A 25,201-nucleotide genomic window follows, 5' to 3' on the forward strand; every position below is an offset into this window, starting at 1 on the left:
TCATACGTGTCTTCGGCACTTGGAAATTCAGCTGACATGCCATGGGTGGTTAGCGAGACCTTTAACAGCTCATAACCTCGTGTCAATCAATGAGTCGGTCGGAGGCAAAGTGTCCTTGACCGAGACACCGAGGGGCCTGACGGCCACAGGAGCAGCAATCATGCAGGGAAAATGCAGCCAGGCATGTGTGTCTCTGGCATGTGGAAATAAATACACCTCATAAAACATGGTTTCATGCGACGAATAAAGGCGGTTGTCGCTTGTAGTTCACAGCGAGAATTGTGAGTTCAATTCCCAGCTTTGGACATTTTGTTTTTGTTGTTTTAAGATTGTTTGCAAAAGGCATTTTTGCCTTTTGTTTGATAGTTGAGTGGACAAATGCACCGAGCCAGGATCAAACCCGGGAAGACTGTGGTTTGCATCTTAGACAACTACACCACAAGGATGTGCAGCCATCTCTTTGGCTCCGCTTTGGTTCCCTCCACCCACTGGCGGTTTATGAAACAATGGGCCCCTGGGTACAGACCAAGCCCGCAAGAAGAGCGCTGGGCTTTGAAGCAAATTTTACATAGTAGCCAAACGGAATTACAACTTATGGGTCCGTCACATGATGCCATTTGGCCTCAGTCTCATGGTTCAGATATGCAAAATGCCCGACCACATCTCTTACGAAGAAGCAAGACACAACAACTGTATAGTTGTTAAGCCTATTTTGTAATTTTGAGTCTCTTTGTTGTTGTTTTGTGTCACTTTGTAATTGTTTTGGTCTTTTTGTAGTTATTTTATGTCTCTTAGTAGTTGCTTTGTGTCTCTTTGTGGTAATTTTGAGTCTCTTTGGAGTTGCTTTGTGTCTCTATGGTTGTTTTGTGCCGCTTTCTGGTCATTTGGAGTCTCTCGGTAGTCATTTTGTGTCTCTTTTTTAGTCATTTTGAGTCTCTTTGTAGTTGCTTTATGTCTCTCTGTAGTCATCAGTGTCTCTTTGTAGTTGCTTTGTGTCTCTTTGTAGCTGTTTTGTATCTCTTTGTAGTTGTTTTGAGTCTCTTTGTGTCTCTTTGTAGTTGTTTTGGTCTCTTAGTTTGTAGTCGTTTTAGGTTTGTAGGTGAAGACCTGGAGGACACTTTGGCTCTTTGTGCCTGTGCCCGGTAAGCCTGTTCAGTAATCCATTCACGCCTCAACCTGACTTAAGAAGGGAAAATAAGGAGACACAGAAACTCTAAACTGACTACAGAGGTGTTTGCTCTGTTGTTTTGATCTTGTGATAGACTCGCAGCCTGATCAGGGTATTTCCTCACCTTCCTCTAGGGTCGGGTTCTGGTAGCTGGATCCATTTCAGATCCGGTTCCTGGTTGGCAAAACAGCTGGATTCATTAACATCTGATCTGTCGCCGCCTGATAGCTTTTATTGCTCCTCCTTTTTTTTTGTTATAAGCAAAGAGCAATGCATACATAATGCATTGTACATAATGCATGTATAGTCACGTAAAGTTAAACTTGAAATGACAAACATCACCCGCTGGTAGATTATGTCTGCTGTTGTTAATTAACAGCTTAATGATGTTGTCTGGCTGAGGAGCTCTCTACAAGTAAGTCTGTCTCATTTCTCAGTTTGTTTTCAGTCAGCTGGACAAATTATCCAGCTGATTGCATCACATCAATCTTCGGAGAATCTCCCGGTTAAACTCGTATGCTTATCATATCAATGTTTTAAGCTTGTGGACTTATTAATTCTGCATTAGGACCTGCAGTATTTAAGAGCAAGCAGCTTGTTGAAAAGTAAGATTAATCTCCTCTGCTGCTCCGTCTCATTTCCAGCTTGTAGCTACGGGTTCTGGACATCGATTCAGCTGCTGTTAAAATCTGTAGTGGTTCTGTCTTCTTCTCAGCCAACAAAAAGTGACAACAGGTCTAAAATCTTTAGTCACTTGTTATTCATAACTTACCTGCAAATGTTTAAAGCTAAATGAATGAGATTCGATAAGGGATTTGAGAGGATACAGATCCGATAAGCAGATTTCTGTACTGGATTCATTTGATAAAATATGATTGAATGCCGATTCTACCTCCCTCCCAATGTTGACGGGCCCAACAGGAACTAGATGACCCTGAACAGGAATAAGTAGGTGCACTATAAACGGTGATTTAGTGCTTCGCAGTGTCAAACGACAGCTAGACGTATAGGACAGGTTACAAGCAGGCTTGATTTAAGGTTGAAGTTGTTTAGACCAGTGTTTCCCAACTGTTCTGGCTCGTGACCCCCCATCAAAGCCTTAATGTGAACATTAAATTGTAATGACTTCTACAGAAGAGGGATCTTTTTCTTCTTGGGCTGTTTTTAAATGCACCAAAAAGTGAAAGCATCCAGTATTTCACACGTAAAGGTAGAAGTCATAAAGAAAGTGAACATTATTTTGTGATACATTTTGTGTTTTTTCTCACTTATCCATTAATCATTAATCATACTCATGCAGTATAACCCAAGTTTCATTTATCCAGTTCGTTTTAGTGAATATGCATTTGTTAAATGAGACTTGGGTTATACTGCACGAGTTGTGTGAAAGCTTGTAAACGGACAAACCGTGGAGGCATGAGAGAAAACAAAGTTTTCTTCAAGAATTCAAGGTAACACTGGGCAAGTAATTGATAAACAAATGGTAATTTTGTGGGTGAAGTATTCCTTTAAGTACTGTAATTGTGTCACTGAAATGCTGTTGAAACAACAGTTACAGTATGTGTAACCTAGATGTCAGGTTTAGCCCAGTTTTAACCCAAATCTCGAGTGGTCTTGACCTCCAAATCATCACATAAATGCTTACTAGGTAAAGAAATGAATGAATAAGGGTAACACAGGGTTGTGTTTAATTGAAGCTGCAGCAGTATGTGACAGTTTGCACCTGTCATGAGTCTGTACAAACAACAACAAAAAGACCTGGCATGTGAGGCTGAAGGTCAAAGCTTGTGGAAGACAGAACAGTGACTGCAGTACATCACCTTCAGTCAGCACAATGCAGTGCAAGTCATCATGGTCTCCCAGAGGAGAGTGGAACATCTGTGAGAGCTTCCACATTCACAGGTAGACACTGCCCTCTGGTGTCACGCGCCGGTACTACAGGTGGAGCGGTGCATCGTCCCTCAGAGGGGGGGGATTTATTATGACACCATCTACCAATGTCAGGACAGCGGACAGCCCTTAAATTCTCCTCTCTAATTGAGTTCAGCTTGTTAAGGAGGGCGATTAGTCCTCGACGCGCGGCCCATCTCGACTGTAATTACCAGACAATTACAGAGCTGCTGCTGCTGACAGTGACCCTGCAGCTGGCTGGTGGGGGTGAGGAAAACAGTCTACCAGTCTTTTCTGTCCAATTACAAAATCATACAGAAGAGGAGGAGGAGAAAGAGAGAGAGAGAGGCAAGAGCTGAGGAAGGGAAAAACAACAATACTTGAAGTTTTTAATTTCCAAAGTTCGACTCAAATGTGAAGTCTCCGGGGAAATCATGAAAAACAATTTGTTTCCCGCGGTGACCGGTGTGAGATGAGTTACTCTCATTATGCCAATCAAGTGAGGACATGTGGTGAATGTATAAACGGGACACTATGCGAAGAATTAAATTAAAACTGCGGCCTTCGCCGTCATCCGTTCTCCAAACCACTCCGATGAAAAAGGGGAGGGACGTTTGTTGTGGATGTTTCAGTCCCAACATGCAATTCTCATGAACAAAAGCTGGTTGCACAGGAAGGGGAGAGGGGGTGCTTGTGCCCCTGAGATTGCAATTTCCCAGCCTGTCAATCACCGTCGTAATGACACAGAAATAACAGAATGTCCTGGGGCCATTTCGCAGCCTGCAGGGAATTCTGCCTCCCATCCAGACAGACTGAAGCCTCCCATTAATGAGCAGCTTATGACAGCGGCACTGTGGAAGGAGGCTGACTCAATTTACAACAATATTTGCAGGCAGTTTTACAAGATGAGGATGCCGAGGTACGCTTTTCTGACAAAGCTGCGCTAACTTCTATTAGGACATATCAGAGAACTTTAAATGGGATTATAATTAGAATGCAAAAAAAAAAAGGTACGCCACGATCGACAACAATCAACGTTTGATCGTCAGATTTAACCAGCAAAGACAGAAAACACATCTTCTATCCTGCAATCTGCTTCTTCTGCATACAGATACACATGAGGGGGACGTTCTGTACCACTCTCTCTCTCTGCTGTGTTACACAAACTGAGGGTTAAAGAGGGCCTATTATGCTTTGTGCTTAGTGTGTTCTATAGTTTTTTGTGCATGTAAAAGGTCTGCAAAGTTACAAAGCCCAAAGTCCAGGGCAAAGGGAGTTACTCTCCCCCATGGAAACACTGCTCCTGAACTGCCTGAAACGCTTCGCTTGAACTCCCAGCCCTTTCTTTCATAACTTTGTGATGTCACCAAGTAACACATTTGTATAACGAAGGAGTCAAGAGTGAACCGCAGCTCGAGGGGATGTTCTACAAAATCTGATCTGCCAATTTCCCCCTAGAGACCTGGTTTTCTTTTATGGTACTGATGTGAATAAAGCACAGATATCAGGCACACTAATAAAATATCCTGGGAAGTATTTCATGCTATAACTTGCTCATTAGCTTTGAGCAGGAGAGTTAGAAGTTTTGAGGATCTGTTTGGGATGGTTTTCTGTTTGGTCTAGTTGGGTGTGCGGAGCAGCACAGCCTCTAAGGGGGCACTTAAAAGGATTTTAAAGTTTGTTTAAGTTTGGAAATCAGACAGACAACTAATTATACAGGTTACCGACATATCCGAGCAAAGTGTTTGTACACCTGAACATCTCATTCTAACACTATGGGCATTCCACTGCTGCTATAACAGCCTCCACTCTTCTGGCTTAAGGCTTTCCACCAGATCTAGGAACCTGGCTGCAGGGATTTGCTCCCATTCAGCCACAAGAGCATGAGTCTGTCGGCTACTGATGTTTGGTGATAAGGCTTGGCTCACGTTATCACCTGTCAACGATTCGAATGCACAACACCAATTCTCAATGTATCGCATCCTCAATTTTTCTATATTACTGCACATGGCTACTTTTCATCAATTAATCCAAGCAGTTACAAAAATCTGAACTGCGCTTTCAAAAATTAGACTACAACAGTCGCTAGAAGACTTTTCCTTACTCATAATGTTAGCTCTCCTACTTGCTCTAAGTCACTCCCGACAGAATACCACGGTTGAATTTGCAGCCTACATGCACGTATTTTCAGCTCAACATTGTTGAAACAGAGCAGCTAATATTGGTAGCGAGAGCAACAAGCTAGCAGACTGCCGAGCAGCATCTCTCAGCTCCGCGTAAACGGATATATAGAGATCAGAGGAGAGAAACAACTATGACAGTAAATAACAGCAAAACGCAGTAAAGACTCTCACTGAGCTGAAATAAAACCCCGTTCTGCATTTATGCAGTGTAAGAACATCACGGCATAAATGCAGAATTGTCCACGTCCACATTGAGTACATGCATTTTACAATCGAGAAATTTCACTTTCTACAATACTGAACTTTAATTGGAACTAAGGGAGCTAACCCAGACCACAAAAAAGTCCCCAAAAAAGTACAAAGTATGTGAACAGGGTTGTCCACGTACTTTTGACCATGTTGCGTGTCTCTGTGAATATTCCTCTCTAATATCCAGATCATATGATGTCATCATCAGAGTTTGATTGAAGCCAAACTGTACACAAAGCACGACAAGCCTTCAAAACGTCTTCATTCTAAACTCCAGTCTGGTGATTTGGATTCAACTCCCTCCATTTTTCAAGCTGCTGCCCGCCATTCCAGCACAGAACGCCATTAATATGCACATAAATAAGCCAAGAACCAATACTCAGCTTCACTTCCTCCATCCAGGAAAACCATGTCACATATGAGTGCCTTCTGCCTGCAGATATTACAAATGTTAGTGCACACATGCAAAACCACTAGACTGCTGGAAAATTTAAGACCGACATTATTGTGAGTACTATGCGTGAAAAAGGAGCTGCGGTTTATCGCCGGTGTACATCAAGCAGCGACATCTGACCTTCTCCTGCTCCAGTGGAGCCGCTCAGTGTTCAACAACAAAACACTGCGGTTGTACTGAGCAGCTCCCAGGTGTGAGACTGTGTGACTGTATGAATGTAAAGCAGCTCCATGCAGAGAGAAAATAAAAAAGATGATGCATGCTGAGCAGAAAAAAGAAAAACCTGAGTGAGGCTGAGAAAACAGACTGCAGGAGCTGCTGCTGCTGTTGTTGTTGTTGTGTGTTACTGACCCAGAGTGTAGGCCAGGAAGTCGGAGGAGAAGCACTTGGCTCCGTGACTCATGGACGTGTCGTTGTGTGTGTTTCCTCCAAACACCAGCATGGTCCCGCTCACTATCACCGCTGTGTGGAGGTAACGGAAAAAGCCGCTGTCTCTCAGAATCGTCCTGCAAACACACAGTGATGGTTTATTCACAGTTTATTCAGCAGTTACTTTCAGGCTGCTTAAGAATCATTTTAATCTATTGTGGCAACCCCGACATGCTGTAACTGGTTTGGCGACTAAAGAGAGGAACTTCTTTGTAGAAAACGCCACAGAACTGACTTCCTGTTCCTGACAATTAAAACAGCCCTTTAACAAGATATAACGTTCAGAACTCATAATGCAAAGAGACAAACTGATTTGCTAAATTCTTCCCTTTAAACAAAAAAACGCTGTCCTTAAATGACAAGTAGCATGCTCAGTCTTCACAATACAGACGTCTAATATTAGCACACAAGTTTCAATGAATTTTACAAAACATACAGATACAATGCAACAGGTGTGTGTGCAAGCATATCTCCTTATTTTAACAACGTGAGGGTTAAAGTTACCACTGCTGACATTTATTTCAAATGTACGGAAGTAATGGAAAGAAAAAAAAGAAAAATAAGAGCAATTGATGTCCTACTGATTAATGCCAAAATGTTGTTATGTTTTCAGATTCTGTTACAGAAGTGTAAATTATGGTCTAATGTCATCACAGTAGCTTACTGTGTTTTAGGTTATTTTAGGTTATTTTTTTAATAAAAACTAACTTTGTGGTCGATACAGAGAAGAAAAAAATAAACGGATGCCTTGAATGTCAGATTTGCTGCAGTGTAAAGTCAGACTGATGACTTCATTATCTATATTTACAGCTATATAGCAAATAAATAAAAAGGTTTCCAAAGTAATTTAAAATGCTGACTTCTTTCATAAATTGCAGAAAAAAAATCTTGTTGCCATTTGTATAACCTTGAGGAAATGACAAGGTTAAAGGCACAATGTTATGAGTTTGAGTTTTAGTTTGTTTTTGTTCGTGGTTCAATGAGAGAGAATTTATGTCTCCCTTTTTTTTGGTAGTGATATATTATAGCTATAACGCTAAAACTGAAATTAATTTACATTCATTTTTATTCGCTTTTTTTATGAGCCTCACCACTTCCTCTTGTCCACGTCGAACTTGTAGAGGTCTCCAGCGAGGCCGTACTTGTTGGCGCTGAAGGCCTTGTAGCCTCCGTGGATGTAGATGGCTCTGGTGCTCGGGTCGAAGACGCTGCTGTGGCCGTAGCCGCCCTGGACTAGAGCGCCGTCCGTGGACACCATGTTCCATGTGTTCCTGACTGGAGGGTCACAAAAACAATGTTTTACTGAGCAACAGAAAACTAGCTTCAGGTTTAACATAATTTAATGAAAACACCACTTAGAAAGTGAAGTGAAACTACAGCTAGGTTCAGAAAGGTCTCTTGAGTTTTTGGGCCCAGCAGGGATGAAGTGGAAGTAATTACAGCTCAACTCGGTTTACAGCGTTTTATTAGCGGAACAGAGTTAATATAAAACTTGTGTTATTGTTCCTAAACTGCATTACAAGTACAAAAGTAGCATCAGACTGCCATCATTCAGGTAATGATAACAACCAATTCACTTTCATTTGTGAGCAAATAGGACATGCACTCATGTCCATCGGCCACAGCGGCGGGTTAATACATCCCATTTTCTCAGATTGGCTTTTAGAAGACAACGAGTCCTCTTAATTAAGTTTGGTTTCCTGCCAACGACGACGGCGGTGGTGGATTAGAGGAGCACAGTTCAAAACTCGTTAACTTCATCCCAGCAGCTAAAGGTTGGGTGCTTAGAGCTCAGCAGCGAGGCTCCGGAGGTGAAAGTCCCGTTCATATTCTGAATGGAGGAATCTGATTATCAGCCGTAATGTCGTAACCATCCAAGGTTGACTCAGCATGAGCTACGAGATTGTGAAACGATGGTTCATGGAGAATTACTACACTACCCACAACCCTAAGTGTAACAGCGGTGTCTCTGATTGGTAGAGCTCGCTGTTACCATGGAAATGTTTACCACACCCACGATTGGCTGGTAAGAAGAACGTATATTGCCAAGAAGTGAAAGTCAATTGTTTGTTCCATTGCAACATCAGCGCCCAGCAGCAGAGCTACACTTCCGCTATTTTGGACTGAACGCGACTACCGGATGGCAGTAAAACGTCCCCCTACAAACTCCCGTACAGAAGTAAAACTAAATTATTTCTATTCTACCAGAATGGCCTGGATTGGACAATAAAATATTATAAATTTAATAAGCGTTTTCAGTCCAAAATGGCGGCAGCGGCTGTTGTCAAATAAACACCGGAGTTTCGTCTCTTTGCTTCTATACTCTTTGCTCGTACGTGCTGCTCCGTGGTGTCAGCTCCCGGATTTCAAACCGGACCACCATGGCGGCTCGTTTGTAAACTTTCTCTTATATTACGAAAATAGTTCACTGAAATGTGTTTATGAAAACATTTGAGGCGAGAAATAAGGCGGTTGCTGAATCTGTCTTCATTTTGGATTGAAAATGGTTAGTTTAAAAGTTTTTTCCAGCGGCGGGGAGTCGCCATTCGCAATTGTTTATGGGACGAGTAGTTCCTTCACTCTTAAAATAATTATGTACACGGTCTTGTAACTTTGCCTTTTTTTAAAAATTTTTGCTCCGAATCAAATATTTTATGGCCACGATTCATCTGGTAGCTGGCAGGCATGGTTCCATGCTTAAAACTCTTTATATACGGATTTTATGAAACGTCAACGGAGTGAATGAATGAGCTGTTCAAAAAGTGGTCTTTCATTGTTGAGCGCTATAGAGAATGGGATTGTGACGTCACCGACAGCTAGTCGGTCACTTTTGGAGGATCAAGGGTAAGAGTGGCTTCTGTTGGCTGTTTACTGCAAGTGTTAAAAGATAACACAAAACACTGCACAGTGAGCAAGATTCAAAAGATATCGATATGCAGGATTAGCTAGCTTATCTTTGTCCAGATGATTGTGTAGTTGGCATTTGGCCTGTAGATCTTAATGTCATATACCTACCTGTTTGTAAATTGGACATCAGCCTCCAAAGATTTACATATTTTGAACTGCTGACAGTTGTTCACTAACACCGAAACGTATCAGTGACAGTAATGGGTGGCAAACTGTCATGGTCCTCCTAATTCATAAAGATCAATATCATTAACTAACTTCAGTTTTGTCATATGTCGCCCATTTGCCCCTGTCAGCTTCTCTTTATATGGATATTTGTCTTTCGCACATATTTTATACATTACTGATGATGAAAGGTTGACAGATGACAGATAAATAGGCCGGTAACAGATAATGATAGTCTACCGTAGCCAAAGAACTTATACTGCCAAGAAGTGAAAGTCAATCTCTCTACAAGTCTCTCCGCAACACTACGTGGACCTGCAGCTTCACAACTCACCGATGTTGTACTCCTGCACCCGGCTGATGTAACCGTACAGAGGACAGTGTCCGAACATAACCAGCATGATGGGACCATCCCCCTCCTGGAGGGGAGGCACGATGTGGGCCGAGTGTCCCACCACGGCATACTGCTCCTTGGGCCGCGGGCTCAGGAGGACCCAGGTCTGGTTCTGGATGTGGAAAACCCACAGCTGGCTGGACACGTTTCCCGTGGAGTCGATCTTTCCTCCGTACATGTAGATCTTCCCCTGGAAGAAAAAAAGACAAACAGCGGAGCAGGATTAGATCATATATATATAGAGGTAGATGTGTTGAAACACACATGGTTCGTCCACATACTAGTCTAACCATCAGTACATACTGTAGTAGGCTAGACCAGAACTCATTATGAGTGAACCAAAGCGTGGAACAGTTACACTAAGGCGGTGGTTCTCAAACTGTGGGGCATGACAGGTGGGGCGTGTGTGACACGGTGTCGGGGGAATGTGATGCAGAATTAATGTTTTGACATCTTTTTCACAGCGGAACAGTAAACAAATCAGCTCTTTATACATCCATGGTAGCATTGGTGTTCATTCAGACAGGCAGTCTGTAGGTTTACAGAATGGACAGATACTTGAGAGGGATGAAAAGAAAAACAGATGATGCTTCAGAGACGAACGAGACGAGGTGCACTGATGACTGTAATCAAAAGAAAAATATGACCAAGTAGGGCTGCTCAGAATAGTTCAAAGCTTTATTCATAACGTTGACATTTGAATTATTTAGGGCTGTCGATAGATTCAAATATTTAATCACAATTTATCGCGTGATTGTCCATAGTTAATCGCATTTTTTATCTGTCCAAAATGTACCTTAAAGGGAGATTTGTCAAGTATTTAATACTCTTGTCAACATGGGAGTGGACAAATATGCTGCTTTATGCAAATGTATGTATATATTTATTATTGGAAATCAATTAACAACACATTACAATGATAGATATTGATCCAGAAACCCTCACAGATACTGCATTTAGCATAAAAATATGCTCAAATCATAACATGGCAAACTGCAGCCCAACAGGCAACAACAGCTGTCAGTGTGTCAGTGTGCTGACTTGACTATGACTTGCCCCAAACTGCATGTGATTATCATAAAGTGGGCATGTCTGTAAAGGGGAGACTCGTGGGTACCCATAGAACCCACTTTCATTCACAGATCTGGAGGTCAGAGGTCAAGGGACCCCTTTGAAAATGGCCATGACAGTTTTTCCTCGCCTAAATTTAGCGTAAGTTTGTAGCGTTATTTAACTCCTTTGTGACAAGTAGTATGACATGGTTGGTACCAATGGATTCTTTAGGTTTTTCTAGTTTCATATGACGCTAGTATCTTCACTCTAGCTTTAAAACTAAGTCCGCTACAACCTAAAAGTCACAAGTTTCGTTAATGCATTAAAGAAATTAGTGCTGTTAAAACAAATTTGCATTAACGCATTATTATCACGTTAACTTTGACAGCCCTAATTTATAGAAATAATAATGAAAGCGGAGGGAGATGAGCAGAGGCCTGTGTGTATTTTATGTCTGAAAACAGCTGATGATATGAGATCCAACAAATTAAAAAGACATTTAGAAACATTACATCCCAGTCACGTCAATAAAAAAAGTGGTTTGATTAAGTTTAAGTAGAAGTGGAAGAAGAGTTAGTGAACCATGGTGATCATGAACCGTCAATCAAATGAAATCTAATAAAGAAACTTAAACAAAGCAAAAACCACGAGAGATTCTCCTTGAAAAAAAACCAACTTGAGCATCAATAACCTTCCATCTCTCCTTGAGTTCTGAATAATAACACGAGTTTATTATCATCCCCTGGACCGTGTTTTCCCCACTGAACGACCTGAAGAGTCTGGAGGTCAGACAGAGTGATGCCTCTTGATATCAAGAGCCTGACATTTTCTTGATCTGGGTGAAATGCACTCATGCACTCTTGATAATATATGTGCAAGAAATTGCAGATAGTATTGAACAGAGAAGCTCCTCGAGACCGGGTCCTTGAGGTTATTACAAGCAGTAATTCAGTTTGTGAGCTTCACAATTGATTTGTTCAGTTTTAGGATTGATTTTTTTTGTGCATTTGGTTGATTCTCCTACAAGGAGAGGCCTTTATTTTATGTTACCAGACAAAAAAGATGTCTAATTAGTTACGATTATGAGGGGATCCTTGGAAAATGGGGGGTCCCTGGCTCCAAAAAGTTTGAGAACCCCTGATGCAACATACTGTATTTCTACTCCAAACGTCCTCATATCATCTCAACAAAAGAATTTCACAAAATGCTTGTTCATTTCCAGGAGCGTCGGAGGAATAGTAGCAGCATCTTAAACCAGTCGGGGCATGTGCGTGCTTGAGAGCCTGAATCGGTACATTACCTGCGGTTGTGAGACTTACATCACTTCTATCCGTTATTTATCAACACTGATTTGCTTCCAGATGTAAACAAGACACATTCACATGCCGTGATGCAACCGGTGTGTTACAAACACTCAAACCACAGGGCAGACAGACTGCGTCTTCCTCTCTGTAATTTATTATTCCATCAGCGGCTGCTAACAGCCTTTCTGGCTGAGGAGAAACTGCTTCACCACTTCGCTGCAGCAGCATTTCAAAACCCGGAGATTTAAACAGTATATTAGTTCCAGACAGACACCACTGAAAGCATAAATAAAAGGACGGCAGAGTTTATCGTGTTTCTGCTAGTGCCTCCATTTAATTTAGTTGTCATCTCTTCTTTTCTCATCAGTTTGAAGCCCTGTTCATATTACACCGAGATGAGCTGCAGATGAGAGTAAAATGCTCTAGAATAACAGTGCAATAGAGTCATATTGTCTTAATCCTGGCTCACAGTAGATATCATTTCTCCCTTCACGTACCTCATGAAGACCCAGTGAGTGGCCGTATCGTGGCGTGACGGTGTGGACGGAGGGGTCAAGGGTCAGCCAGCTCTTGCTGCTGAGGTTAAACCTGCAGAGAGAAAACAGAAAGGTGAGATGATGACAGAACAGATATAAGAAGCTCTTAAAAGGTACTGTTTGTAACTTCTTACACGTATAAATCATTGCCGGTCGGTGTCCCATGCGCGCTTGTGTGTGGCTATGCTGTTCAGACTCCAACACAAACTACACGGAAGCACCAAAAACGCAAAGTTCTATCTAGTGAAGCCCGTCTTGCAAAACATTGTTGGCTCTTCCTGCTTCGACCTCCCGACCGTGGTCAGAGGACACAGGGGAGACCGTAGCTTTGGTCTCCAGGGCCGAAGTCGATGCTGTACTCTGCCTGCTTGCCTTCACTCACACACCGCGCTCGTTCTCACTCGCTCTCTCTCTCGCTCCACCTCTCACGTGAATGCGCGCACACTACACACTGCAGAGTAACGTTATCGTCTCCGACCAAAATCTCTGGTGTCTCCCCTGTTCCTTCTGACCGCGGTCGGGAGGCTGAAGCAGGAAAACACAGTATCAGCATTGATTCATGGAGAGACCTTCGTCTGGTCAGCTAACATTACTGCCAAGCAGCTGAAATATAGAGTGATATTGTGGTTTTAGCTGACGTGTGTCCCCTCACTGATTTGAGCGATGCTCTTTCATGTCTATGTAGAGCGAGCACAAGCGCGAGCAACAGGACGCTGACTTTCGTTGACTTAACGGCCACAGGTGTCGCTGTTAACAAGCAATTTCTGATTCTTACATAGAGTCCATTTAACCAATGTTCTTATCCTAACTTAGAATAGGAAACATGTATTAAAAGGCATTATAACTTCCCAAAATCTTAAATAAACTCTCCTAATTTGAGGATAACCATTAAGCTATCCTAACTTTCACTTTCCAACCACTTTTCTTCTGCTCTTTGGACATAAGAGCTGCCTTCCTTTTCGCATCACTTGTCAGTATCTTTATTTTCTTTTAGATAGCATCATCCATTGGATGTCAGATACTGCGAAGACTGTGTGTGCCATCTCGGCCCACTCTCTTTCTTTTATCTCCTTGAATTAGCGGCGTTGTAAATTTCCCTAAAAGAGCATCTTTGGATTTATCTACAGATGTTACCAACACCTCTAACTCATCTGTCTTGAAGTTAAGAGCCTGTCTTTGTTTTTGATCCATTTTTTGTACGTTTTAATGTGTTTCAATTAGAAAAACAACAGTTACAAAGTTGTTTAGCTCGGCAAGATGAGAAAAGCGTTGGTTGCTAGGTAACAGAGTTGATAAGCAATGTTGGATTGAGTCTTTAGGATTTGCTAACCCGAGATAAGATAGGATGAAGTAAGATAAGATTCTAACTTTAGTTACGATTTCCTTCTGCAATACCGAAATGGGAAAAAGTCTAGCTTAGAAGTTTCTGTAATACGGCCACAGGCTTCATATTTAATAGACAGACATGAGAGTGGTATCAATCTTGTCATGTAATGCCTGATGCCTTTGGCCGGTGCAGCGTCAATGGTTTCTGCTTATCTTCTTACACCAAAGTATCATACAACAAAGACTGAGGCTCATGTTGTATCCTGACACCATTGTTTTATTTACCACAATCAAGTCTCTAAAGTCTAATGACCTCCGATGTGTGAACCCTGCTGAACCTACCAACAACTCATCAAAAAGAGAAGTGATCACATGCCTTCACTGTGTTTCTTACCTTTAGGTTAATGGAGGTTTTGTTTTGTTTCACAGACTGTAAGAAAGCATTTTTTTGTACCACTGCAGCTACATCAGGAACAAGCTAATCAGTTACACAGAGGAGGAGAAATATGCTGTTGTCCAATCCAACTATATGTCAAGGTGACAAACACAAGAAGTTGTCAGAATGCTCCTACAGAGTCTCATGTGACCGACTGAGCAGAAATAAAAAGGGGCCTCGGCCTGCCTGCAACCCATAAAACTAAAATATGAGCCGAGGGGATGAGTGCGGATCTTCCTGGGTGGAGTTCAGGGTGAGAGGAGCATCAGCCTATCCTGTAATTTTATGGTTTTAATTACATCCTTCACTCTTTGCTCGACACGGAGCTGTCTGTGCAGAGCAGCTTTCCTTTCCAGCTTTTTTCCTGTTGAATTTCAATAATCAGAGCCGTCAGGAAGAAGCCACAGGACTTCCTGACAGCCAAGTATTACTTTAGCACTCGGTTTAGAGACACTGCACAATTAAGTCACGCCCACACCCGGAGGGGAAAACAATTCTCAAACAACAGGAAAATGCCTAAAAGCTGCTGTGTGGTGGGATGCACGATGGTACCAACAGGGTAAAGAACCCAGAACTGTTTCTGTTTTAAGCCAACCATATTTCTGTAGGTTAAAGAGGACCTATTATGCTTGTGCTTTTGTGCCTTTCCCCTTTCCTTTAGTGTGTTATATAGTTTTTATGTGCATGTAAAAGGTCTGCAAAGTGATAAAGCCCAAAGTCCACGCCAAAGGGAGTTACCAAAGATACTCTATAAGAAAGATGACGCATTACAAGCTCTGCCAAGGGTTTGAAATGATATACACTTCCTGTCTCCTAAGTGGCCGAGGTCATGGTCTTGTTTGGAAGTGTTGTGAACGTTGTGTGGATGGATGAAAGCAGACTGAGTCATATTTGCTTAATGTGTTTATCTAACATTAGATATTTACACAGCTAACAGCTATATTTAGCATTATGAAAGTTAGTTAGCTAGGGCGTTAGCCAACGTTAGACGCCAGATCTCATGAGAGTGTGCTGCTGAGACTGACAGAGGTCTCAAACAAAGATCATTTTCTCCTGATTAGTTTGTCTGAAAATGCCATTTAAGATACTAAAGTATTAATATTTATGAATACTTAGTGACAATGGGGCGTAATCAGTCATAATCTTAATTCACGTTCACTTCTCCCATTGGAGTTAATAGACTCAGGACCTCCCGCAAGTCTCCTAAAGGGGCGGGGCAGTAGCAAAACCCATGTGACACAGATACAGGAAACACTGCTCCTGAACTGCCTGAAAACACCTTGCATGAAGTCCCGCCTTTTCTTCCGTAACGTGGTGATGTCACAAAGTAACACATTTGCATAACGCCCTCAAACAAAGAAAGATAGATAGAGCGGAGCTGGAGCGAAGAGTCCGAAGAGTTTGGTTTGGTTGACCAATCACCACAGAGAAGGTCAGCTGACCAATCAGAGCAGACTGGGCTTTTCGGGCTCGGGGTTCAGACAGAGGGTGAAAAGAGGTGCTGCAGCACAGCTGGTATAAGAAACGTAAAGCGATTTTTGAACATTTAAGCATGTAAACATGTTATAGGAAAGAGTACAGAAGAGACGAAACTCTGGTGTTTGTTTTTGACAACAGCCGCTGCCGCCATTTTGGACTGAAAACGCCCACTATATTTATAATATTTTATTGTTCAACACAGGACATTTCGAGAGAATATGACAATAGAATGGAATTAATATTGTTTTTCTTTTGCACGGCACTCTTTAGGCGGACGTTTTACTAGCGTCCGGTAGTCGCTTTCATTTCAAAATGCACTGATGTTGCAATGGAACGAAAAATTTACTTTCACTTCTTGGCAATATACGTTTTTTGGTTATATATAATAATAATAATAATAATAATAATAATAATAATAATAGGAGAAACCCCAAATACAAGCATGAACCTGAAGCTAAACCTGAAGCTAAAGCATTTTGACAGTATGCAGCTTGTGTAATAGTGGAATGTGGATAAATCAGACAGCTATGCAGTATTATGTTTGCCTTAGCTAACTGCAGTATCTTGCTAACAGCTAACTCGTCCCATCATCATTTTAGTTATGAACTGCACCCCTGGTAGACATTGGATGCTAAAATAACCCTCTGAAACACTGAAATGTTTTTATCCAACTGCAGGTGTTTTGTTAGAGTTTCAGCCCTCGGTTGCATATTGTGGCGCTGACTGTTTTCCCCTCTGGTGGCCTGTGGTTTTCAGAGTATGACGCGTTGTACTCTATAACAGGTATTGAAGTTTAAAAAATATTTGAATTTTTGCAACAGAGAGTGTTTGAACAGCACATTCATCCCTACAGTCGCATAGCAACAGCAGGACTCCTGTCTCACAGCTCTCTAGGATGAGAGCAGCAGCAGCCAAATGCCTAAAATGCCAGCGGAGATGCTCACAGGGGAGAGCGGAGTACTCACGCTTTGACCATGTTGTAGTCGGAGGCGTTGAAGACGTAGCCTCCGATGACCCACATGATGCCCTGGTCCACCACGGCCTTGTGGGACGCCCTCGCCAGCCCGGCCTCGGTGTACTCCTCCCGGGTCCAGAAGGAGGAGTTGGCAGGCACTGAGACGAGGCAGTCTGGACCTGAGGAGGGAAGGAGACCACAGAGTCATTAAATGATGCAGGAAGCTCAGTTATTCTGTTGCATTTATATATGATAAAACACGATAAACAAGCTGCAGCTTTTTAGCGGAACATAAAAACAGATGGTTTTAAGAGAGACTAAATACCGACAAAAACAATCAGCGTAAAACAAGAAAAAGTTATTTATATCTTGTGAAGAGGTTCCTGCATTAAAGGAGGATTAAACTTTCAGACTTCATTAGTTCACTTTAATGTCCTGCAGCCAGACAGAGGGTATAAAAAAAATTAAAAATCACACAATCTATTATTGATTTCTGTTGAATTATGAAAGTGAGAGGTCAAATGAAAGGGCAGGGAGCTTAAAGAAGCATTTAAAACCTTTAGATAAGAGAGACAGATTATGCAGCCTGTTCTCATTCCCAGGGCGTCATATACTGACGCTTTGTCACGGCTGTCTGCGTTCGATACCGCCGCACAAGGCACCCTTTAGCGTACATATGAGACACATCGGGCTTTCCAGTAACTACGATGTACACACATCCGCGGCAACAGTAAAAGCACAGGGAAAGTGCTGTGGTGACGTAGTTTAAAGAGCGAAAGAGACACACAGGGCGGGCGGGAGGGGAGGTGGATGGGTCCAACAACACAGGGCTTTCACCCAGAAGACCGCTGTTCATGTCCTGTTAGTTACATTTCACGCTACAATCAGCTGATCGTTCGTGGCCCGTGTTCACAACGTCAAGTCACGTTTTCACGAGAGATGTTCCGATACCATTTTTTCCTTCCCGATACCTAAACTTGCAGCCAATACCAGCGTGATAAAAAAATATATATAGTTATTATTATTTAACAGCCGTTTACTACTGACTCTGTATGGATGTGATATGATTACTATCTTTGTTGTATGGCCTGGCTCAGGCTAAACTGTTTGTAAAACATGAACAGATTTTCCACAGTGAAATATTGCCAAATGGCTGACATTTTACACGCTCTGACTACGTTACACTCTCTACCAGCACCACACTGTTGTTATTTGCTAACGTCACACGACAAACTACCTGCAATCAGTTCTTCTGCGCTGCTCTAAAACAGTCGTTGCCAGTGGCAGTCATGATACATCCAGGGTGACAGCACAGTGAAGGCTACTGTTATGGAGCGGCGAAGAAGAGTTGATTTCTGGTTAATAAAGTTTTTTTGGGTTAATAAATGATGGGATCGGATCGGTGCATAGACTGGCGTACTCGCCGATACCTGATCCCGAGTTTTGTGCAGTATCGGACACATTTCCGATGCTGGTATCGGTACCAGAACAACTCTAATTTTCACTGTAAAAACATATTCATTTTAAGCCCAACCATGTTGTTTTTTCTTAAACCTAACAAAGTGGTTTTGTTGCCAAACTTAAACAAGTGTTTTTGTTTAATTCACAACATTAAGCATGTGTTTACTGCGACTGAAAAGTCAGATAAAGCCTCAGTGTGTGACGAGTTGGGAAGAGAACGTGTTGGATTACAGAAAGTAGTTGTAAAGTTTTTAAAATACACCGCTGTGTAAAGAAGAATGGATGAATTACGGCACCTTTATTGTGTTTTGTAGAGATTTACCTTTTTAAACATTCTTTCAGCAAACACTAAACTCTGACAGATTTGAGTTTAATGACTCTTTTAAAGACAGACGGCCCCGGCAGAGCTGCCCTTCCCTGTTATGGAACGAGAACAATGACGGCAGCATAAACCGGAATCACTTCTCAATGAAGGGGAAAAAAAAGATTCTTGGCAAACAACTGCGGAGTCTGAAATAGAGAGATTGGCCTCGTCCTGATGATCTTTCGCTGTGGTTTGTGGGGCGGTTTGTTTTCTCTTGTTCATCTACAGTCTGTCTGATGAAAGAGGCAGATAAAAAAACCTGCCTGGAATCAAACATTTACCAAGCAATTAGTGCTATCACTCCATCGTACAGCAGAAACAGGATGTTAACCGCTGGGGGAGTTCCTTATTGATCATTATCCAAACAATGCAGAAGTGGCCACGTGACGGAACAGGAAGTGTTGTGATTCACTGCAACAATCAAGGTCTCTTAAACCTATTCTCCTCTTTGTTTAGTTCAGTCCCTGGTGGCTAATATTCTCCCAGTGCCACCGCTACATCGTTGGCATTTCCATAAATAAAACAAAATGCAGCCTTTGCTTCCCCTTAAAGACGTAATTTGTTGAAGGCTACCCATCTGTGAAAGGGAGATTAAATGCAAGGCTGGCTTGACTAAACAGGCATCTGTCTGCTTTTTGCACTGGTTGGTGTCGAAAATGAGTTCATTTGGGAGCTGGCAGCACCGAGTACACTAAGTGCGCTATTCGTCGGCTAACACACCATGACAGGGTAATAAAGGCTAAAGAAAACGCCAGTCTGCTCCTCAACTCCCTCAGCTTTGGTAATTAGATCGTGAGCACACGGAGCTGCTGATATAAGTGCAGTTAAATTAAGCCGTTGTCTCTGCTCGTGCAGAGTGGAGCGGCGGAGCTGTTTAAGAACTAATAGAGCCGTTAGGACGCCCATATGGTCGGATTCAAAGAGGACACAGTGATGTCTGGTCATCACCAAATAATAAAAAAAAGACTCAGTATTCATGACTCGACTAAAAAAAGCTCAGGAAGCTGATCCTGCAGAAAGTCCATGTGAAGTCCAGCAGGTTGCAGCAGATGGGTGTTGTGGGGGCAGCGGGAGCCTCAAATAGTGGTGGAGGCTTAAAGCTGAAGAGGCACTGGGTTGAATCACCAGACAAACAGGCAAAATCTGGACGGATAAAGTCAGCAACACTCTTTACTAAACCTCCAACTGCTTCATCGGAGCTGCTCAGCTGCACCGGAGATTTACTGGGAGGTTGTTTTGTTCATTTATTCCTGGGGATGATTTAAAAAAAAATATAGCAGGAAAGCTCTGATCTCCATAGTATTATAGTACTGTTGGACACTCATTGAAAATTATAATTCAATAATTAGGTTAGTACGACGAAGTATTAGGGCCACGTTGAGGGAAAAAAAATAAATCTGAGATTTCAAGAAGTCAAAAAATTACGAGAAAAAAGTCGTAGTATTATGAGAATAAAGTCATAATATTATAATAAAGTTATGACTTAATTCTCTTAATATTACGACTTTTTTTCTCGTAAAGTTGACTTTATTCTCGTAATAATATTACTTTTTTTTCTTGAAATTGTATGACTTTATTCTCAATAAATTAAGATTTTTCTCTCGTAATATTATGACATTATTCTCATTTAATAACGATTTTTTTCTCGTAATATTATAACTTTATTCTCACAATCTCAGATGTGGCCCTTAATGTGGCCCTTAATACCCTGTTGTAACCTTGACTTTATATTTTTTACTGTCAGAGTCTGCAGGTCTTCTCAGTGTTTGTACACTGAGAGATGGTTTCACATAGAAGCATCAACTCTAGTCCTGAAATAAGGACACCTTTAACAGATATCTCCATAAAATGTGTTCTTTTAGACTGGGATTAGCCTTAACCAGAGTTGCCAACACTTTTCCAAAAGTCATAAAACTTGCCAGATGACGTCATACGTTCATATGCATATCTGTGACGTCATCCTGCATAATTTGCATAAAGCTCAGAGGCTGCGTTGGCTGATAAGGAGACGGAGAGACCCCCTGCTGTTGGCAGAAGAGCCGTGGACTGTGATTACTCTGAGTAGTATGCATGGGGATGAATTATAATTAGGGCTGTCACAGTTACTGAGAAGAAGATACTGGTATCATATGAAACTAGAAAACCTAAAGAATCCATTTGGTACCAACCATGTCATACTAGCTTATCAGGAAGGAGGCTAAATAATGCTCCAAACTAGTGCTAAATTTTGGTGAGGGAAAACTGTCATGGCCATTTTCAAAGGGGTCCCTTGACCTCTGACCTCAAGATATGAGAATGAAAATGGGTTCTATGGGTACCCACGAGTCTCCCCTTTACAGACATGCCCACTTTATGATAATCACATGCAGTTTGGGGCAAGTCATAGTCAAGTCAGCACACTGACACACTGACAGCTGTTGTTGCCTGTTAGGCTGCAGTTTTCCATTTTTTCCAATTTCCAATAATAAATATATACATACATTTGCATAAAGCAGCATATTTGCCCACTCCCATGTTGATAAGAGTATTAAATAATCCCTTTAAGGTACATTTTGCACAGATAAAAAAATGTGTGATTAATTGTGATTAGATATTTTAATCGATTATGACAGCCCTAATTATAATAGAATATAATTTCATAACAAAACATTTTATAACAAAGTCGCTAAATTGGTCTCTAGTTTGTTTTTAGAAATAAATTGGATAAGAGGGTCTGAAAAAACATTAAATCTAGTGACAGAGTCGCCAATTTGGCAGCACTGGCCTTCCACCACCCCTCACAACTGAATGCTTTGGTTGGGTCATTAGGCAGCAGGAGTCAAACAATCTAACTGCTTCATTAAAACATTTTTCTTTCTCTCAATTACACGTTTCTTTACCTAATTATAGGAGCTGTGTCCCGCTACACTTCCAGCCACTCCAAGGGGGCGGTTCACTGGGCACTCCAGCAGATTAGTTGACTACCTCAGTTAAATATTTGCCTGATAACCATACTGAACTGATTTAATTTCTCATTCATTCTATATGAATCACTGAACAAGTGGTGGCTGTAGGCGGCGGTGAAGGTGTCTGGGTATTATGGTTATATATGGTCTGTAGTCTCACACTGTTCTACTTGTTGCATCTAATCTCCATTTTCTTAACTACTGAAAAAAGCATTCCCGCTCCATAAAATAGTATTGAAAATAGAGAAAGAAGGCACAGTGCATGTCCATGAATATCCTGTATTAATAATTCTGGCTGTTAAAAGTGAATCTTGGCAGCTAAATGTGTGATTTAAACCGCCCCTGAGACCAGAGCCACTGTTTACTCTGCACAGAGAACACAGAGCCAGTAAGAGGCTTATTCAAGACACCGAGGAGGGTTTTGGAGCCAAGCTGATGACATTGTGGTCATTCAAACCAAGCGCAGCGTGTGAGACAATGACAGTCACAGTGATGCTGCTGCTGCTGCAGTGCCAGCTCACCTTGCCATCCAGTCTTGCAGACGCAGGTCTTGCCCTGGCAGCGGCCTCTCTCGGGGTAGCCGCAGTCGGCCATGCAGTAGGGGACGTCGCAGGCTCCCCCCTTCCAGTTGTCTTCGCAATCGCAGTACACCGAACCGGTGGAGTTCCTCACGCGACACTCGCCACGGCCGGAGCAGTTGTTGGGACATGTGTTCACCCTGGGAGGGAGGAAAAAAGCAGAGAGGGTGAGAAACCAAGATTCCTGATATATAGACTCTGAATAAAACATCAGGGACATATTTCAACGACGGAGTTACATCTGCTTCTGTGCAAGCAGCTCCTCTCCAGGCTTAAAGGGGACATATCATAAAAGACTTTTTAGTGCTTGTGCACATACATTTGGGTATTTAGAGTGCCTATCAACCCACAAACTGTGAAATAAGACAACCCAGTCAGTTTTTTGTGGGCTGTCTAGATCAGAAAACATGTGATTCAACCAAAAACCAAAACACAAGTATGAACCTGAAAATGAGCATGATATGTCCCCTTTAAAGCTAAAACATGAAACATTCCCCCTTCAGACAGCAGAAGGTTTTGTCATTGGCATCGTCCTCCCTCATCAGTTGGTCAAGCGTCGGCTTCAGCACTTGTCATTCATCTCAGAGGGCCGTCTGCTCTGAAACAGCATCCAGCTAGACGCTGAGGTAACTGGCAGACATAAAGTCACCACAGGGACAGAGGAGCAGATGGTAAACTCACCCAATCTGCAGTAAAACAGCACTACTGACGCTCTCCGTGTCTCTAGACAGGTCATTTCTGTTGTACATTGAGCTGTTCCGTCAGCACCCAACGGACACATTATGTGCCAAACAAATCGGAAACATCATATTCATGCGGCGGGAATTAGAGCAACATGTTCATGTTCCAGTGACGGTATATCTCATATCTGTTGCTGATAAACATCTAGAAATCTGTTTTTAAATTATTAAAGAAGAACTGATCACCACATTATAACTTCTTCTTCAGTACAAACAGGAACAGAGAAGGTGACTCTGTTCCTGCTTGGCTTTGACTTTCCACGATGCAGAAGTGACAAAAGCGCAAAAAAATCATCCTAAAAAATAAAGGAAAAAATCAGAGCTCAGGTGTAGCCCACAGTTAACTATGTCCAAAATCCCATACTACAAAATTTAAGCATTTTTTTAGTTGGAAAGGTGATTAAAACACTGGATTTTGAGTGTGCTGATGTGAACTGTTTTTTGAGATCTTGGAAAACAACTAATAACAAAGTATTAAGTCTTCAGAAAGCTCACAGAGAGAAAGCAAAATTCACAAACACTGACATTCATAGTGGGTTGAAATCACGCGGACATAAACGCAAAAGTCCAAAAGAATTTCAAATTGCATGATTTTTTTCCTCATAAAAACGGTCGTAAAACATTTACAGGACCGCTCACATGATGGTCATTTCTGAGTCGCCTCACTTATCCTGAGAATAACTACATATCATTGTCTAGCTAAGACATGCAGCCGAATATTTAAGGACATACACTTCAAAATATCTCTAATTAAAGCAGCTTCAGCTAAATGGGTAGATAGAACTATATGTACACTCACACTTTAACAAACTAAACACATGTATAACTAAATTAAATTATATTGTTGATGTTGAAAGATAAGGTTGGCGTTTTTCTACATTTTTGTCAACAAATCCCATGAAAATACCAAAACCAACAATGTATTTGTCCATTTTTCAGTACTTAAAAGGAACAGCGTGTAACAATTAGGGGGATCTATTGGCAGAAATGGAATATGATATTAAAAAGTAGGTTTTATTTAGTGTAAAATCACCTGAAAATAAGAATTGTTGTGTTTTTGTTAACTTAGAATGAGCCGTTTATATCAACATACGGAGCGGGTCCTCTTCATGGAGCCGGCCGCCTTGTTTCTACAGAAGCCCAGAACGGACAAACCAAACACTGGCTCTAGAGAGGAATGGCACACGAGAGAAGTTTCTGCAACCTCACCGCTAGATGCCGCCAGATCCTACACACTGCACCTTTAAAGCTTTGTGACGAGGAAACATTTGGATCTTTTGTACTCTGTGCGGGTTTCTCCTCATGGCAAACAGACATTCTCAAAGCTCCTCAAAGTTCGCCATTTTCGCCACGCATCCGGGTCCAAGTAGTTAGAAACATTTGGATGTACACGGATCGGCAAAAACCTGCCGCAAAGGTTAGAGTTAGATTTTTTAGATTAGATTAGATTATTTTCTCGATTAATGGATTAGTTGTTTGGTCTATAAAATGTCATAAAAATGGTGAAAAATGTTGATCAGTGTTTCCTCAAAGCCCAAGATGACGTTCTCAAATGTCATGTTTTGTCCACAACTCAAAGACATTCAGTTTACTGTCATAGAGGAGTAAAGAAACCAGAAAATATTCACATTTAAGAAGCTGCAATCAGAGAATTTGGACTTTTTACTCAAACAGATTATTCGATTATCAAAATAGTTGCCTATTAATTTCATATTTGACATCTAATCAAGTAATCGTTGCAGCTCTAGTGAGCATTTACAGAAGCAGCACACTGTAAGTAGGATTGACTCTGTTTATGGGATCTGTTTTCATTGGAAAAATATAGAATACTGCCAGACTTTAATATGGAATACACTGCAGACTGTGTACGAGACAATGCTCCTAATGTTTGTTTATGACAAGAGTAAACAATGTCAAAAGTTTTACCGCAAACATATTATTATCCGTTAAAGCCGGAGACTGAAGTGAGATGGGGTTTTTTCCCCTCCAGAAGACAAACATGACACAAAGGGGCTCTCGTTCATTCTTTCATGTTCCTTCGGCAGCCTCGTGGTTTGATGTTTCGGCTCCACCACCTCCCCGAGACACCAAAGACCGGGGGGCCCCGGGGGCACTTCACTTTCATCCGATTCGCTGTTCCTCAGCCCAACTTCAATCCCATCGCCATGGCGACGGTACCAATGAG

The 25,201-nt window shown here is 41.8% G+C and overlaps 1 protein-coding gene across 5 annotated transcripts in view; it reads right to left on the minus strand.

Moving 5' to 3' along the window:
- atrn (attractin) overlaps positions 1–25,201 on the minus strand; it is a 170,147-nt gene that overhangs the window by 119,803 nt on the left and 25,143 nt on the right. For all 5 annotated transcript variants that reach the window (XM_037796501.1, XM_037796499.1, XM_037796502.1 and 2 more), the window contains exons 5-10: positions 22,220–22,416; positions 16,939–17,107; positions 12,694–12,784; positions 9,780–10,029; positions 7,465–7,648; positions 6,296–6,450 (exon numbers count right to left, since the gene is read on the minus strand). In XM_037796501.1, the coding sequence (XP_037652429.1) occupies positions 6,296–6,450; positions 7,465–7,648; positions 9,780–10,029; positions 12,694–12,784; positions 16,939–17,107; positions 22,220–22,416 (1,046 nt within the window). The remainder of the gene's footprint in view (positions 1–6,295; positions 6,451–7,464; positions 7,649–9,779; positions 10,030–12,693; positions 12,785–16,938; positions 17,108–22,219; positions 22,417–25,201) is intronic.

The sequence above is a fragment of the Sebastes umbrosus genome, chromosome 16 (assembly GCF_015220745.1).
Source record: "Sebastes umbrosus isolate fSebUmb1 chromosome 16, fSebUmb1.pri, whole genome shotgun sequence".
NCBI classification, from domain to species: Eukaryota; Metazoa; Chordata; class Actinopteri; order Perciformes; family Sebastidae; genus Sebastes; species Sebastes umbrosus.